This window comes from Orcinus orca, chromosome 11, assembly GCF_937001465.1.
Source record: "Orcinus orca chromosome 11, mOrcOrc1.1, whole genome shotgun sequence".
Classification (NCBI taxonomy): Eukaryota; Metazoa; Chordata; class Mammalia; order Artiodactyla; family Delphinidae; genus Orcinus; species Orcinus orca.
The window spans coordinates 65,187,362-65,206,016 of record NC_064569.1 but is presented as its reverse complement, the minus strand read 5'-3'; the positions used below and the strand labels follow the sequence as shown (position 1 = coordinate 65,206,016).

Sequence of the window (18,655 nt, the reverse complement as noted above, 5' to 3'; positions counted from 1 at the left end):
AGAACAAAAGCCAAAAAGAAGTCTGGAGACTAATCATGTGGCCTAGAAAATGGGTGAACCATTGTTATTAAAACATATAAACATGTAAGTTTTAATATTAGAAAAGAAACTAGAGAAGGGTATGAACAAGCAAATCAGCCAGTTTTCCTTTTAAAGGAGAATTCCATACATTAATTGTTAATACATTAACAATTCACCTTGGGGCAAATTACAAAGAAATTACAAGCACACTGAAAACAGAGTTTGTGTTATACAAAGTTGTCAAAGTTTTCCCCTGTCCATATTCTTCCAGAGAACTTAGTAGAACATGACTGGTAAAATAAATGCTTAATAAACATCTGTTGAGTGTCCAAGTCAATGACTGAGTGAATAATTAAAGGAATAAATTAATCAGTGAATAAGCCTATTTTCCTAGGCTTCCGCCACAGATAAAAATTCACTCGACTCAACAGCTATTTATAACCCCTTGCTCTCTATTTAACCCAGACTCGGCAAAGGAGTGGTTATACAAGTTGCCTCCAGGGCTCTCCACAGTCATTTCTTAAACCCTTAGTATCTGCCTGGTTTTCAGACAAATGACTGAAGGCCACCAATGGCTATCTCATTGCTAAGTTCAAAGCGTTTTTTTTTCTGCAGTCCACATCCACCTCGCTGAAGCAAATGACAGAATGGAACACAATTCTTAAGTCTCCAAATCTGTACAATAGTCGTAATTAGGAATCTCAAGATATAATTTGTGTGCTTGAAATGCAAATTGTTTTTTGTAACTCAAGATAATATTCATTTTAGCCCCCCTTCTCCTTGGCTTGTGAAAATGTAATCTCAACCAATTTTGGGTGGCCTTCTCTGCCACTTCAGTGCCACTCTTCAGTATTCTGGCAGTGTTTAAGCCTATCTTGCTCTCTATCTGTCACATCACATACGTTTCTCCCCCGAGCTTTACCCAGGAAGCAAGTCAAGAAGGCCTTTGCACTTGGATCCTATAAAATAGGAGTTATGTCATCTACCCTGGGGGTCAGCTGAAAGGGAAGGACTGCCTCCTTTCTCAGGGTTCTATTATGTCTGATTACAACTTTTCTTCTCTTTTACTACTCCCTAATCCCAACCTGGAGAAACCTTAAAAGGGTTGGGAAGTGTATAATGTCCATGCCACTCTCTCACTTTGTCACAGTTTACCCTTCCCCCTCCCCATATCCTCAAGTCCATTCTCTAGTAGGTCTGTGTCTTTATTCCTGTCTTACCCCTAGGTTCTTCATGACATTTTTTTCCCTTAAATTCCATATATATGTGTTAGCATACGGTATTTGTCTTTCTCTTTCTGACTTACTTCACTCTGTATGACAGACTCTAGGTCCATCCAGCTCATTACAAATAGCTCAATTTCGTTTCTTTTTATGGCTGAGTAATATTCCATTGTATATATGTGCCACATCTTCTTTATCCATTCATCCAATGATGGACACTTAGGTTGTTGCTTTGTGACCTCCTAGAGGGGTGGGATAGGGAGGGTGGGAGGGAGGGAGATGCAAGAGGGAAGAGATATGGGAACATATGTATATGTATAACTGATTCACTTTGTTATAAAGCAGAAACTAATACACCATTGTAAAGCAATTATACTCCAATAAAGATGTTAAATAAATAAATAAATCTCACACACACACACACACACACACACACACACACAAAGGGAGCCTCTTTGAGTTTACTTATAGTAAACATAGTTTCCCCAACTATTGTCTGTGCCATGACGTTCAAAGAGTATTTCTGAAACTCAAAAGCCAAGAATTGATTTATTTTTTGTTTTCTGTCACATCACATCTATCTTATAGGTATGTGTGTATATCTGATTTTATCCTTAGTAAATTTTCCTGAAAGTAAAAATCTTCATTTATAAAGGGTTTATCCAGTGCATAACGATAGTGCCCTCCAGAAAAACTGTACCAGTTTGTGTTATATTAACAGTATATGAGTACCTTTTCCCTACGTCCTTTTCAGTACACCATATTTAAAAATACATCTTTACCATTTTTAAATTAAAAATGAAATATTTTTTCATCTATATTTCTTTAATTATTAGGGATCTTGGACATTTTTTCATAGGTTTATTGGGCATTTTAAAAATTATTATTTGTCCATGAGTTCTCTCGCCTATTTTGCTTAGATCTTTACTGACTTGTAAGAGCTCTTCATTTGAAGAATATTAACAAATTGACTGTCGTGTATTGAAAATATTTTTTATAGTTTGTTATTTGACCTTTCATGGTGTGTGAGACATAGAAACTTACAATCTTTAAATCTGATTTTTGTGGGGGGTTTTCTTGGTATTTTTACTTAAGAATTCCTTTTGCATTGCAAGATGATGAACACTGACCTGTGCTTTATTTTAGTTGTTTCAGCATCATTATTTAACAATCCTTTTCCCCTTTGGTCCAAATTTCACATTTATCGTACAATCAAGATTTATATATGATGGATCTACTTCTAGACTCTGTTTCGTTCTACTGTTCCTTACTACACCAATAAGACACTGCTTTAAGCATTGTAGATTCTTTTTTTTTTTAATTAATTAATTCATTTTTGGCTGTGTTGGGTCTTCATTTCTGTGTAAGGGCTTTCTCTAGTTGGGGCAAGCGGGGGCCACTCTTCATCGCGGTGCGTGGGCCTCTCACTATCGCGGCCTCTTGTTGGGAGCACAAGCTCCAGACGCGCAGGCTCAGTAGCTGTGGCTCACGGGCCTAGTTGCTCCGCGGCGTGTGGGATCTTCCCACACCAGGGCTCGAACCCGTGTCCCCTGCATTGGCAGGCAGATTCTCAACCACTGTGCCACCAGGGAAGCCCTAGATTCTTAATAAATGTTAATATCAGATAGGCAAAGTCCCCATTCGTTACTCTTTTTAAATTTTTTCCGAAGTGTCCAGACTAGTGCATTTACTCTTCCACGTGAAATTTAGAAATTCCATTCTAAATGTTAGTGTTATCGTTTAGTTCTTCACTGTTTCTCACTCTCCTAACTTGAACCTCCATTCAATCCATCCTGTACCCTAGTGCAGCCTAACCTGCCCACGATTCAGCTACAAATGTAATAAATAATAACAATGGCAATACATCTCATTTGCCATGTCTTCTTGAAATTTCAGAGTAGGATTGTACTATGACACTAATTTCACATTTGGCTCTCGAGAAAAGAACATGGAAACTCTCCCCTTTAAGAAATGTCACTGTCTTTTCAGAGTGTGGAAGGAGAACACCATGAGAAAGCTGTGGAACTACTCAAGGCTGCTAAGGACAGCGTCAAGCTGGTGGTCCGATACACCCCGAAAGTCTTGGAAGAAATGGAGGCTCGCTTTGAAAAGCTACGGACAGCCCGGCGTCGGCAGCAGCAACAATTGCTAATTCAACAACAGCAACAGCAGCGGCAGCAACAAACACAGCAAAACCACATGTCATAGGTAAGAGGTGCCTTCTTCTATACAAGGGAAGTCCCTTACATGTTTTTTTTTTTTAATATAGTTTCTTAGACAGCTGGAACATAATTACTAGATTTAATAATCCAAACAAAATCAAACAAATTTAAAAAATGACCTCAGAAAATGTAAACAAGACAGTTGCTTACTTTATGTGTCATTCAGCCATATTCCCTGCAAATGTAAGGTATTTTTGAAAAATGATATTCTTTAGGAGGCCAGGTACACACTATATGATGCCTTTATACAAATTACAAAAATGCAGCCTCTGTGCAAACCCAGATCCTCAGGCACATGGCTATATGACAAGAGTGTGGGCTAGATTCCAGCCCCCCTCACCTCCTTGGCCAGTTGCCTTTGCACAGTGTACAAACTAAACTGAAACAGTTTACTAGAAAACTGCTCCACTGAAAAGAATGAAGTAGAGACCTGGCAGTGTTTATGCTCTGAGAGATTTTGAAATTCTCTCTGGGTGCTCAGTTAAAATGTGTCTAAGGTACACCCGCCTTTTTCTAAATTCCACTTTGTGACAAAGAATGCTAAATCAGGTTTTTGCTACATGTTTTTAAGAAAATTCAAGAAAAAATGTTAAGAGTGAGAACCACCATCTCTGAAGTGCCTGTTATGTGCTAGGCTCTCACATGTCATTCCTTATCCTCAAAAACCCCTTCACAGTAAGTATCACTAAAACACCATTTTTTAGATGAATGATACGAAGCTGCAATAGCTTCAGTGGATTCCCCACAACCACACTTACAAGAATTATTGTAATAGAATATTTTCCCTTCTTATTTTGCTGAGTATTTCATGTGCCAACATCAGAAATTCTGGAGTTACATAAATTTTCCTTGCTATCCTTTGGAAGAGACAGTTCATATTGTTATATACCTCTACGCTATGATGTCTGCAAATGTGTATTTGAAATGAGGTTCAAACGTTCTTGGGAAGATGACAATGGGTAGTGGTGGTTTTAACTCATTCAATATCAGATTACTATTTGCACACACTGAATTTGAGAAGAGATTTTCAACTTTTTTGCGCCACTCATGAAAAGAAGCTGCATGGGGAAGTAAAAAGAGTATGGGATTTATTCACAGAGAGTTCTGGGGATTCAACTATCTTTCTTTTATAGCCTGCTAGTTTTGTTATATATATATATCACAGTTTGGTGTCTTTATCTAAAATTACATTCCATTCTAAAAACTACATTTATTTAACAATAAGTATTTATTTGTTACCGTGATGGGCCAGGCACTGTTCAATGGGCTATAGAAACAGCAGGAGCAGAGCAAAATCCTTGCTGTCATGGTGTTTACATTCTGGTTGGAGGAGATAGTTAATTTACAACTAGATAAAAAATATCCTATTGAGACCAGTACTTTGTAGAGTTAAAATCGTGTGCTTTGATAGAGACTGGCTAGGTGATGACCTTCTGTGAGGTGATCAGGGAAGACCCCTCAGAGGAGGGAACATTTAAGCTGAGGTTGAATGACAGTGTGAAGCCAGGAAATGAGCATAAGAAGAGGAGGAAATAGCCAGTACAGTAGCTCTGAGGCAGATGTGAGCCTATTTGACGTTTGAGGAACAGAAAGAAAGCTGAGGTAGTTAGGCAATAAAGAGTGAGAAGGACGGTTAGATAGATGGGGGCCAGGTTATAGAGAGCTTTTTAAACTGTTTAGGGAAGTTAGATGTTATTGCAGTGGAAACCACTGAAGGTTTTTAAGCAAAAGAGTGACATGATTTATGTGTTAAAAAAGATCACTCTGGCTGCTATGGGGAGAACAGATTAGTGCAGGGTAAGAGTAAAAACAGAGACCAATTAGGAGACTATTATATAGGAGTCCAGGCAAGAGATACGGTGGTTTGGGCTGGGATGACGCAATGATTTGGATGCATACAGACAAATCATTTTGTCCATATCCTCCTTCTCTCTAATCCGTTTCAAACATAAAGGTACTTCACATTTGTACTTTCAGAATCCTTGCAAAGGTCTTCTTGCTAATAATAACAATCCAGTATTCTTCAGTCAAACATTGACACTCTTTTCCTGAACACATTTTTTCTTCCATTCTCAATAATACAGACTTGTACCAATTCTCCTAAATTGTTTTACCACACTGGCCCATAGTAAAATTGTTTTAAAATGTTTTAAAAGAAGTATGTTGTCATTCTGACTTCTGAGGTCTTACTAAAAGCTTCCAGTATTTATGCTTATTCAGTCATCTTTGGAAGTATACAACTTGGCTATAAATACTGCTGGGCCATATACTCAATTCCATTTCTCTGTTCCATCAGTCTTCATTAAATCACTTGAGAATTTCCTACTGTCTCTTTATCGAAGAGTAACATTTTTAATAAAAGGCATTTAAAACCATGTTTATTTGTTGCACAGGATACGGTAAAGCTCTGTTTAAGTGAACATGAAATTTATATCTATGCCTGCCAAGACAGCACTTGTAGTGCACAGGATCATGGACCCTTGAGATGAAACTGTAGTGACCATTTCAAGTACAAGCAAAGTACAACTCTGTCATGTCATCCATGGATTTTATGGTGGAATCAGTCAAAGAGACCTACATTAGCTCTTGTTCAACTTTTAATTAATTAGATTTTTTAAGGATTAAATGGGATTTGTTACACTTGCTAACTCATACTGTGGTTGCTTTTGAGAAGAGATCTGAAACTATTTACTTTGAACAGATCTCTGATTTTTTTTTTTTTTAAGTTTGACAAGTCAAGCAAAGACCAGGTAAATCAAAAATACTTGTCAGATATTGTCTTACTGTTTATCACATGAAATGTAACTTCTGTTCTATAAATTAGAAATAATATTTTGTCTGAGATGATAGAAGTTATTAAGTAACTAGCAATGGTCAGTGGTACATACAGATGGAAAATAGATTGAATGCAAGTAGTGTGTGGAAAACGTGTCTTATGCCTACTTTTAATTTTAAACTTCTCCTCAAGTGAATCTCAGTTGTCTTTTTCCCTAACTTCCATCTTTGTTAATCAGGAAGAATATACTACATTTCTTAAATGCAGTAAATATGATCACTACATAATTACATTACAGAAACCTAAACAGATAATATGAATATAGGTTTAATACTGTACCCACTTTTTGTGAGAAAGTGTCACATTTATTCAGCTTTAAGCTTTTTTTTTCTTTTTTTACTGAAGTGTAGTTGACTTTGATTATTAAGTTTTAGGCATACAGCATAGTGATTTGACATTTATATGCATTATAAATTGATCATCACGATAAGTCTGGTTACTACCTGCCACCATACAATGTTATTACAGTATTATTGACTATATTCCCTATGCTATACATTGTCCCATGATTTATTTATTTTATAACTGGAAGCTTGTACCTCTTAATCCCCTTCACCTATTTTGTCCCCCACCCTGTAAGCATCTCATTTATTTTATTTTGTTTTATTTATTTTTACTTTTGGCTGCATTGGGTCTTCGTTGCTGCCTGTGGGCTTTCTCTAGTTGCGGCGAGCAGGGGCTACTCTTCATTGCGGTGCGCGGGCTTCTCATTGCGGTGGCTTCTCTTGTTGCGGAGCACGGGGTCTAGGCGCGCGGGCTTTAGTAGTTGTGGCACATGGGCTCAGGAGTTGTGGCTTGCGGGCTCTAGAGTGCAGGCTCAGTAGTTGTAGTGCACGGGCTTAGTTGCTCTGCTGCATGTGGGATCCTCCCGGACCAGGGCTTGAACCCATGTCCCCTGCATTGACAGGTGGATTCTCAACCACTGCACCACCAGGGAAGCCCATCATCTTTTTTTTTTTTTTTTTTTTTTGTGGTACGCGGGCCTCTCACTGTTGTGGCCTCTCCCGTTGCAGAGCACAGGCTCCGGACACGCAGGCTCAGCGGCCATGGCTAATGGGCCCAGCCACTCCGCGGCATGTGGGATCTTCCCAGACCGGGGCATGAACCCATGTCCCCTACATCGGCAGGTGGACTCTCAACCACTGCGCCACCAGGGAAGCCTGTCTCTTTCTTTTAACAGCTGTGCTGCTCTACCTCTTTCTTCAATGGCACCTGCCCTTTCATATCCCATCCCGCCTCATAGACACATTCACATGAGCTTTCCAGGAGTTCAGTCTCACACTGCTTAGAGTTGGCGCTAACCCTCACCACTGACCTCTAAAACAGTGCCCTGTGCTTCAGAGTATTTCGCCATTACAGCTCTGTTAGTTTCCTGTTGCTGCCTAAAAATTACAAAACACATTTAATGTCTTAAAAGAATACAAATTAATTTTCTTGTAATAATGTAGGACAGAAGCCCAAGACAGTCTCACTGGGCTTTCAGAGGCTCTAGGGGAAGATTCATTTCCTTGCCTTTTCCACCTTCTAGGGGATGCCTGCATTCCTTGCCTCCTGGTTCCATTCCTCACCCTCCAAACCACCAGTGATGGTCGAGTCCTCACATTGCGTCCCTCTGACCTCTGCTTCTGTCATCACATCCCCTTCCCTGAGTCTTTCTTCTCTCACCGTCTTCTACTTCTAATTACATTGGACCCACCTGGACAATTCAGGATACTCTCCCTATTTTAACATCAGCTGTTTAGCAAGCTTACTTCCATCTACAACTTTAATTTCCCTTACCATGGAATCTAACATATTCACAGGTTCTGGGGATTAGAACGTGGACATATTTCAGCGGCCATTATTCTGCCTACCACAGTGGCTCACTGAAAAATTAGCAAAGCAATTTGATCAACAAAAATTCAACTAATGTGAAAATGAGGCTTTTATTTTTTAAAAAATGAATCATTAATCTGTTCAACTGTAAATCATGGGAATGAGGGAAATAATGAGAACATTTGGTGCAGGTGGTTCTTCCCAGTGGGTATCTCAGTGATGCACAGTTTGGATGCCCCGTGCTCTCTCAGCTGCTGGCATATCTCTCAGGCCTACTCCCCCTCTGGTAGATGAAGAGACCCAAGACTCTTACTAAAATTCATCTGCTCTAAGTCCCATTCCCTTAGGACATGTAACTGTATGATAAGTTAATGGATTAAAAACTCAGTCACTTGGTAGCTCTGTCACCTGGTAGCTAAGGGACTTGAAGGAAGTTTTTCAATGTGAGACTCATGAAAATGGTCTGTTATGGAGATTAAATAAGAAAAAATATGTAAAACTCTTTACAAAATATGGGCAGTTGGTGAGCACTCAATAGTAATAGTAGTGGCAGTAGTATAGCAGTGAGAATGCTAATGGCAGATAATGTTTTTATGCAGTATCTTGTTAGGTGACTCCTGAAGAAGTACAGTGGCCTCAGGCTTGACTTTCAGTTCCACGCTGTAGGCCCAAGGTGCTTTTAGGCATTTCTCTAGAAGGCTTGGTGGCTGGAGAGCGCTGATGCAGAGTAGGCAGATGGCAAACCCACCCCCCACGCACACTTTCACATGAACCAGAACAATTCGTTAAAAATTTTTTTTGTATGTGGTGCTCTGCATTCATTGAAATAGAAATATCTGCAGCTTTAAAAACAAAGATTGAAAACCACTGTTCTTTCTGAAAGAAATGACTCCATAATGGTAGAAAAGTGACAGGTCTGGGAGAAGGTTTGGGGAGGCTGCTCCCCCAAATGTGACCACGTGGGGCATCTGCTTACTCTGTTCTACTCTGTGTCAGGCTGGCTGACCTCGTAGGAGAAGAGACAGGCCTACTATCTGCTTTACAGAAGGGATATTGGTGCTTCCAGCCTATCAGAGAGAGGCTTTGCTTGCATGTATCTCAGCAGGAGCAACACTGATCACCCTAAAAGTCATAATATATAAAAGTTATCTCTTCTTTGCCTTCGTGAAGAAAAATAGAGTCATCTGGAATCGGGAGGAAGAAATGTTTTACATTTGAGATGTTTCCAAACTGATTTTTTAAACTTTAATCTTAGGGAATAACTGTGTCTTTTCCATCCTCATTTGATAATTACTTCCTTTGCAGACATCAGTTTTTTCACATGTGGAAGGCTGTGCATGAATGATAGCGCCCAAAATAATCCTTGCTGTTCTCACATAGCACATGCTTCTTTGATATTTTTAGCATATTGTAGTTGAATACTAATCACTGATTTCTCTTCACTCTTTCCCCCCCCTTTCAGGTCCTTGAAGCTACTTGATCAAACACCCAATAGTCACAAGTTTGAAACCGTGCTTCAGAATCCCAGCACATAGTAAAGGAAAAGACAACACTGATAATTATACCTGTCAAGAAACTGTGAACACGTGGTGTATAAATTCTTTACAAAGGCAACTCGACACCTTCTTTCTCTGGGGCTAAACCCCCGCTGCTCACGTGCTCTTTACACACACAGACCTTCCATTCACTGCAGTGGGAATTCTCAGTGTGTAAAGGGAGAGGTTTTCCAGTCTGCAGACTGAAACAGAATAAGAAGAATAAAGTCCATGACTTTCAGATAAATCACCAGGGCCAGGGTTAAGTGAATCTTGGGTCTATAGCTTTTCCAGAGAATAACAAATCCCTCATTAGGCTATAGTTCAAACTGCATCAGTTCAAGGTTGTCGCCACTTAAAAGAAACCTACACATTGCCCCTCACCCAGACCTGTTCCACGTCTGTATTGCTGAGTTGTCTGAATTAGAATTCCAGTTAATTGCAAATTCAACCTCTGTTCCCCTCTTGAAAATGGCAAGTTATTATACTATATTTATACTCAATTCAGGTTCTAGAAGCATTTGGCTTTTTATTTTCTGTTTCCATGAATTTTATTATGCATTAATAGAGTGGGCAATTTCAACTCAACTTTTAGTTAGTTAAAAGCAAGGATAGAGAACTCTAGTGCTGTTTTTTGGTTTTTTTTTTTAATTTAAGTCTTGCTTGTATCTATTCTTATTAATTCTAACAGAATATAATGTCTTTTATTCCACAAAATATATATTATCAGAGTGTATTTGTTACAAACTTAGGTCTTTTCTTACCAAGTGTTATGAATCTGGTAAGAGAATACTAGCAAAGGACCCGGCTTCATGAACTGATCCTCGTATGATATTTATATATAACCCTGCTCTCAATATTTTTTGTTAATTTTATATTTTTGATTGATAAACTGGAGAAATTTAAACTCTTTTTACCTACACGGATGTGCTGTCATAGAAGTCTGTTTGATATTTCAAAGCTTAGGGCTTTACAAAACTAAATTATGGATGTGCATATATATATATATACAAATATATGTCATACAAAATCTAGATCATTTTTCCCAAGTATAAACTGGATATGTTTGGCAATATAAGATCAAAAGTATTATTCCTCTTAAAATTAGGCATATGGAAACCAGAGATATTAATATTGTGAATGAAAAGATATTGCTGCTTCTAGGGTAAAAACATACCTACTTCATTACACATATTCATGTACGTAAATAGTGAGATATCTTTCAGAAAGTATCATTTACTATAAAATGATCTGTTAAAATCATCTATACTGATCATAACTTTTAACTTATGGTGAATCTAGGCACATAAGTCTGATTTTACTTTATGGAATTAGCAGGAAGCAATAATTATTTGGGCACTTAAATACCTTAGCCACACAAATGTACCTGAAGAAAGAATAAATGTCCAGTTGAAACATTCTAGAGAGATCATTAAAACTTGAGGCAAATATTTGAATATTCCGTTTTCTCAAATGAAGAAACTGATTCCCCAAGAGACAATAAATTTCACATTTCAGATAGTCCCTCAAATTAGAAATTTATGAAGCTCAGTTTAGGAACTGTTTTCTTGAAAATAAAACCAATTGGAACTACCCCACATGTTTCATTTTGCCCTGTCGGGTGGTGTTATTGTCAATACCAAGTTCTGCCTACTCTTCATAGCCCATCACTCAACAGAGGACAAACAGTAAGGAAACCAGGAGGTGCACCTATTTCAGCAATGTCCTGCCGTGGTAACAGATTCCCATTCTTGAACACGTATCATTTTTTACTAGAGAGAACTGGGGTGGGGGTGGAGCAAGGGTGAGGACCCTGAATGTTATGTAAAATAGGGTTACAAAAGAGGTAAGCATGACTAAGGGAATGAATGAAGAATACAGGAGTATTATTCAGTTTGAAAGAGGTAGTTCCCATTTTTATAAGAAAAATTTAATAAAACATATATTTTAGTTATCATTTAACAGAAAAATATTCAAGCTATTCAGGCTATACCACAGACTGTCATAAAGGGAAATCATTGCACCCTTGTGATGAGGAAATGGTCATTTCAACACATCTCAGTACACTGTATAAATTTGGAGCTTAAGGTATGTTTTCGTTTAGCTGTAAGTGGTTGGTTACTATTAAGTTATCATATGTTTTCATGTCAATATAAATATTGTCATGGTGTTACAGAAGCAACTGTCAAATGGGCAGACAGCTTACATTTGTGTTTTCTGGAAACCTTTGTATTTTATGCTTCATTTGCATAATGTTTTGTGCTAATAAATGTATGCCAAGTCGTTTGTCCAAGTGAAGGGGCAATCCATCACACCTAAGGCATCTAAGGACAGATTACATGTCACACTAGTCCTGTTTACAAATGACCAGTCAGATGACCAGTTTTCTTCAGTAAAATCTAGTTGTTGAAATGTAAGCCTTCCCCTAAAGTCTTCGTCAAAAGTAGCTACTTTCGTCAAAAGTAGCCAGTAGACTTAGAGAGGCTGCTTGTGGTTGTCTAAAGGTTCACTGAAGCCAGAGGGAAAAGGAAGAAAGTTACCACAACTTGTATTAATGCCTTTTATTATTACTGATCATATTAGAGCCACTGACAAGTCCAAAATCATATTAAAATAAAGATATATCATGTTGCTCTTACATGAAGCTTTATGGTAAACAAATGAGATATTAAAAGTTGGGGAAAAATCTGTTGTGACTATTCATCAGTGATCCTGCTGAATTTTAATTCTTTCCCTTGACCTAATTGGTGGCCAGATTTTTCTAAACTCAATCCTGCTGAATTTTATTTCTTTCCCTTGACCTAATTGGTGGCCAGATTTTTCTAAACTCTTTCCTGCTGTGATTTTGAAGGCAAAATACACAGCATAGTTCAGTAAAAGAATCCTTAAACCTTTTCACTGAGGCATTTACATTTTGATTCTGTTGCCATTTGAAATAGAACCTCCACAGGGAGATAATGAGCTTAAATTACAATTGACTTTGGAAAGAATAACAGATTTTGTGCTTCCTCAATCATGTAATCAATAGGGAATTCTCTAGTTATGTGAACTACGACTATCTTTTAAGACAATGCTAAGATCTTAATACAAAATCTGTCATTCAGGAGCTTTTTAAGAATTCAAGGCTGTCTCTGAAGAACTTGGCTGGAGATGGATTATACCAATTTACGAATGCAGTTTTCAACCATGACAAATCAAACTGATCTGATCTCAGTTCATTTTACTCAACTGTGCCCATAGGACTCTGAGACGTTGGAATACTTTGTCTACATTATTTTTAACATCTATAGATACTTGTGGATGTGTGAATAATGCTTGAATTTCTCATCTTTTGGCTAGTTTGTGTTTATCACACAGACACAGCCTGTTAGTAAGACCAGCTTTAACAGCATCATGAAGTAGAAATCAATGCTCTGAAGATTCAGGGAGGCCAACCTAAGGCAAAATCTCCTGAAACATGGGGTAGTCCTACCCATCTCATCCCTCTCTAGATCATAAAATCCCTGAGAAAGGGCTATAACCGCCTTGTGGACTGCAGTATCCCTAGCATCTGGGATAATGCCAGCACAGTAGAGGCGCTCAATTAATATTTGTTGAATGAATGGACAACTAAATAAATGAATGAAATTAGACAAAAAAAATGAATTTTGCCTTCTGATAATTTGAAAAATTTCACCAATTTATATTATCCTGATTGGCATTATAATTTCTGAATTACATAATTAGAACCAGAATTGACTCTTTATAAATACTTTTTAGATATATGAATTTGGAATCAATTACTTCAAAGGCTTCAAGGGTTTGAGAACACTTAGATAGGAATGTTTGCGGATTCAGAGTTTTTACAATGAATAAAACTCAACCTTTCTAGCTATTTATGAAAGGTCCCTGAGTTATATGACAAGGATGATCCAAACATGGAACTCCATTTATAAATTTTGTAAAATATTTTCATTTTTAAAAAAGAAAATTCATATCATCAAGCATATTATTAATATGTCCTTCAATATATATTAACCACTTTTCTCTAAGGCTTTCATTGTAATTGGAGACACCATCTCTAAATCTTTTCCTGCTTTCAAAAGATCACTTCTCCTTTCTTATTTGACTCTTAGAATGTACCTGAGCTAAAGATTAATCACATAGCAATTAAGACTTTTCCATGTGTTTATTCATCTAACAAATATTTATTGTATACCTAGCATATGCTACGTTTCGGAAATACAATGGCAAACAAGGCAGATGCGGCACCCCCATGGAGTTTGCTGTGAGGGGCTCCTCAACACTTGCTCTAGCAATAACTAGGGTTACTGTCTAATGGATCCTTCTTCACAGCTAATAGAAGAAATGAAATCCCTTACTCCATGGAGATCATGAAAGACTCTGCACATATTTATGTGAACTTGCTTTTCTAAACACACCACTCAAAAATGCTGCTCAGTGTACCCAAACATCATAGTTATACCCCAGTGAGGTAGGTAATAATTTATTCATAACTAACACTTATTTAGCTCTTACTCCTACCAGTGAGGTAGGTAATAATTTATTCGTAACTAACACTTATTTAGCTCTTACTACTATGCTCAGTACATTCATAGACTATATCATTGAATCCCTTCAACAACTCTATTTAGTAGGTTCCATTTTATAGACAAGAAAACTGAAGCACAGATATGTGACCTGTCCAAGGTCACACAGTTAGCAGATGGAACTGGGATTTGAACCTACACAGTATAACACAAAAGCTCATGTGTCTAAGCGTTATCTGTGGCTTGGGGGACACCATTACATTAAAATAAATGTCAGTAACATAAATGGGTCACTGTATATAAAAGTTCTTTGAAATTGTAAAGTAGTATATAAAAAGATATTAGTAAAGTATTATGATCAACAAACCACATCAGTGGCAGAAACAGAGTGAGAACTCAATCTTAAGTTGCAGCTTACTCTCATGAAGAACACTTCAAGCCAGGGAAATGGATAAAAGTACAGATCCAGAAAATTTCTGACATGTGATAACTATTGCAATGACTTTTGAGAATTACTTATTGTTAGCCACTGTGTCTATTTGGTGCTACAAAAAAACAAAAAAAAAACAAAAAAACTGAAAGAACAAAATCCCTTGCTGTAAGGGCTTATGATAAATATACAATGGGGAGATGAATCGAGGATATTCCACATTTATGGGGAAAGATTGGGCCATAGTACTATTTTCTCACCATTGCATGTGATCTTGTCTTTCTAATTGTTTTCATTATTTTTCTGAAAGAGCTGCAAAATTGTGCAGTGGTTCAACCTGACCAAAGTGGTAATATGCTGCTGGGAAGTAAAAGTATTAGATACCAGACTGGAATTATTGTCTTCATTCTCAAATTTAAGTTCTTTTAAAGCATGAATATAGAGGGACTTTTAGATGCTGAAGGCACCTGAATATTTGGATTTATTAAGTAAAATGAATTAAGTTCCTTGTGTTTCTCCATTCCAGATCATACAGTGAGGTCATGCTATTGAGGGGTTAGGTTCTAAAACCAATATGAAAGGCAAAAATTGAGAAAGAGGAATCATACTCATTATTTAAATTTATTCTCCCTCTGGCCCCTCCCAGCTAAATGGGCATATGATGCAACTTAAATGCTGGTTCATATTTGTGGAAGCAAGGAGTATTCTTAAGAAAACTATATTACCTCATCATTCTTTCCTACTACCAGCTAATTAGCTCCTTCAAATAATATTTTGGAAAGTTTAGCTTTACACGTAATACAACAGTAAACTCATAAGCCTTTTGTCCAAAACGATACTTAACTTCTACTTCCCTTTTGACACTTTTATTTTTACTAATGATATTACCGTTCTCTGTACAAATCTACTGAGCTTTCTCATTTGCCATTCACATCAATTCTTACATTCTACTTTGACAAAGTCTCTTGCAACTATCTTATCCATTTTCAATATTCCTACCTATGAACAGAAATTTAGTACTTTTTACTAGGACTTCTGTGAGCTTTTAACTGTTTTCCCAATTACTGTGTCTACCCATATAAATTTCCCTACATATTGATGCTTGATAACTCCCCCTGTAGCTATTCCTTTGCTCAAAATTCTCCAAGGGGTCCCTCATCAAAAAAAATTAAGATTTCTAGTCAAGACTCTGAACCAAAACACTAACATGATGTTGGAGAAGAACACTATAGTGCCACCCCTCCATCTACAAGGGCAAAACACAGAACATGAAATGTGATGGTACCGAAATCTGGTACATGGACTGTGAAATAGAAGTCACGGGGTTCCATGACACTGAAAAATATCACAAGTGTTTCTTCTAGATGAAATGAAATGCAGTGAGAGACTAGCAGTGTTCTGTGGTGAAGATACAGGACTGTATCAGATTATGATGCACCAATTCCAAGATATTTGTTTGGGGTGGTGTGTGTGTGTGTGAATGTGCGGGGTTATGCTAACATCCTAACATTAGACACAAGTATGGTTTGAGATGTGGATTTCCGGACTAGATAGCACTGCTTTTTCAGCCGTGCTCTATCTTGCCATCCAAGTTGACCACTACCTATTCCTGGAAACTCCTAAACTTTTCTTCCCCTGAGCTTTTGATTATTTCTGAAATGCCTCTCTCCTTCTCCTGAAAAAAAAAAATCCTCAACTTTTAAGGCCCATTTCAGATGGTCCTTCTTCCAAGAAGCTTTTTCTAATTTTTCCAGGCCTGATATTAACCATCATCAAATCCCACTGTGGTATCTGTACCCCTCCTTAGCTCTTTTCTTAGCTTGTCTTGTAGTATACCCATTTGTGTCTTTATCATCTTGATTTCTCCTGCAATTAGTAATTACATATGGCGTGGGTGCTTAATATTTCATAAAAGGAATTACCTTTCACTTGTCAACTTCACAGAATGGCTTCCAGATTATTTTGGGGGTCTCAGTTCTTAGTACCTCACCAGCGAAGTTCATCTGAATTGAGAACTCAACACCAGATACTTTTAAAGAGAATAAAGCCTTAATTATTGAGTATTTTGATTTAAAGAAAAAAGTAACGATAAAAGTGGTAATCCTTATCACTTATTTCCTAGGTTTTTCTGATCTGATTTTTATTCTCAGGATGAATGTGGAGGTCGATGTAAACTTTTTGGATGACCATCACCACCACCACCCCCTCCACACACACAATGATTTACTGCTGGTTTATCCCCACATATTTGGTTACTTATTCCGCGGGAGAAATGATGATGGATAAAACTGGTTTTCGGGCTTCCCTGGTGGCGCAGTGGTTGAGAGTCCGCCTGCCGATGCAGGGGATACGGGTTCGTGCCCCGGTCCGGGAAGATCCCACATGCCGCGGAGCGCCTGGGCCCGTGAGCCATGGCCGCTGAGCCTGCGCGTCCGGAGCCTGTGCTCCGCAACGGGAGAGGCCACAACGTGAGAGGCCTGCGTGCCGCAAAAACAAACAAAAAAACTGGGTTGCAAGTCAACAGCCAAACAAACAAAATGGGCACCATAATACTACTTTCAACTGGACTCCAGTCCTGTATTAATGGCCCTCCCTATGGCTACTCTCCAACAGAACACAGAACTACCTACTCTTCATTAGACCTCCCCCTCCCCCTGCAAACCACTGCATTCGGAATGGCGGATTGGGAGAGTAATTACTATTGTCTCAACTCCTTAACTTACCCGGAAAAATAAAAGTTAATTGAAATCAAAACATTTCACTAGCCTTAACCACACATTGTGTTATTTTGTGTTGCCAACACATTGTTTTATGAGTATGACATTTATATAACAAACATGTTCAATGTTTAATTTAAACATGACATTAATTTAATCCCTCCCCCCAACCTAAGGAAAACAAACCACAATATCCTAAAGGAACATTCCCATACATAGACAAAGAAATGCACTTTTTTCCATTCTTTAAGTTAGAATGATTACAAACAGAACTTCAAGAAATATCCCACATGAATGCAACATAGTTTCAGAGAGTTTAATTGCTACCTGTCTAATAAATCGTGCTTCCTATGGGCTTCTGTTCATTAAATGCATTGTTGTATCTAAAAGGGCTATAAGAGTGAGAGGCTGACTGGCTGCTATAGAAGGAGACCCATAAATGGTCTATACCTGAATTTTTTGTAACACAAGTTTCTAGTATCTGCTCCTCAGCTTTGCAGATCCAGGCTCATTTGTTTTTTCTAGGAAACCCAGGGACAGTCTTAGCTAACACCTGTTTTCTCAGAATAATTACAGCACCCCCTTCAACTCTCAGAAGTGCCCCAATGTAGACAAAACAAGATGTTGTCTACCTACCTAGAAACGATAAAGCCCTAGGATGATGGTTCTTATTGACCTTCTTCAACTCACAGGATGACTGGGAGGATTCCATTTTGTTGCAAGTAACAAAAACAAGACTGAATAGAGCTTGAGTGAAAAAGAGAATTCACTATCGCCAAAGCAGGCCAGATCTGGGATCTCAGTGTTGATAGAATTCTCACCTCCTCTCTCTTTCTCAGCTCTACTTGTCTCTCCTCTTTTTGTCTGTGGCCCTTGTTCTCCCTGCTAGTCAGTTTCTCTCCCTTGTCTGTTTCTCCCTTAGTCCTTGCAGTACCAGGCATATAGCCTTATAGCTCTTAGTCTAAAAAGAAAACTAGACTCTTATTCTCAGAGTCTATATCGTACAGGCAGTCTCTGAATGGCCCTGCTTGGCTCTGGTGCTCACCACCTGAGGCAAATCACTATGGGAAAAGGTGGCATGATTGGCTAGCCCCGGTCACAACCTCATGTCTACTGAGTATCATTTGTTAGCTGCAGGGAAGCCAAAAAAGAGTAACACACTAATAGTTCTACTCAAGGCAAGCTAGGAAAGGAACCACAAAATGGACACAGATATCAAAAAGGGGGTCAATTACAGGTGAGATAACACAATACAGAGAAACTAGAAAAATCTTCTTAGAAGAGATACCAGTTGAAATGGGTGGTAAAATCTGAGTGGGATTTGGTA

The 18,655-nt window shown here is 38.1% G+C and overlaps 1 protein-coding gene across 11 annotated transcripts in view; it reads left to right on the top strand.

Annotated features, from left to right (window-relative positions):
- Window positions 1-14,771, top strand: part of LIN7A (lin-7 homolog A, crumbs cell polarity complex component) — a 247,281-nt gene extending 232,510 nt beyond the window's left edge. For all 11 annotated transcript variants that reach the window (XM_049694326.1, XM_033407191.2, XM_033407188.2 and 8 more), the window contains 2 exons: window positions 3,234-3,452; window positions 9,580-14,771. In XM_049694326.1, coding sequence (XP_049550283.1) covers window positions 3,234-3,452 — 219 coding nt within the window. In that variant the 3' untranslated portion in view covers window positions 9,580-14,771. The remainder of the gene's footprint in view (window positions 1-3,233; window positions 3,453-9,579) is intronic.
- Window positions 14,772-18,655: the final 3,884 nt, after the last annotated feature.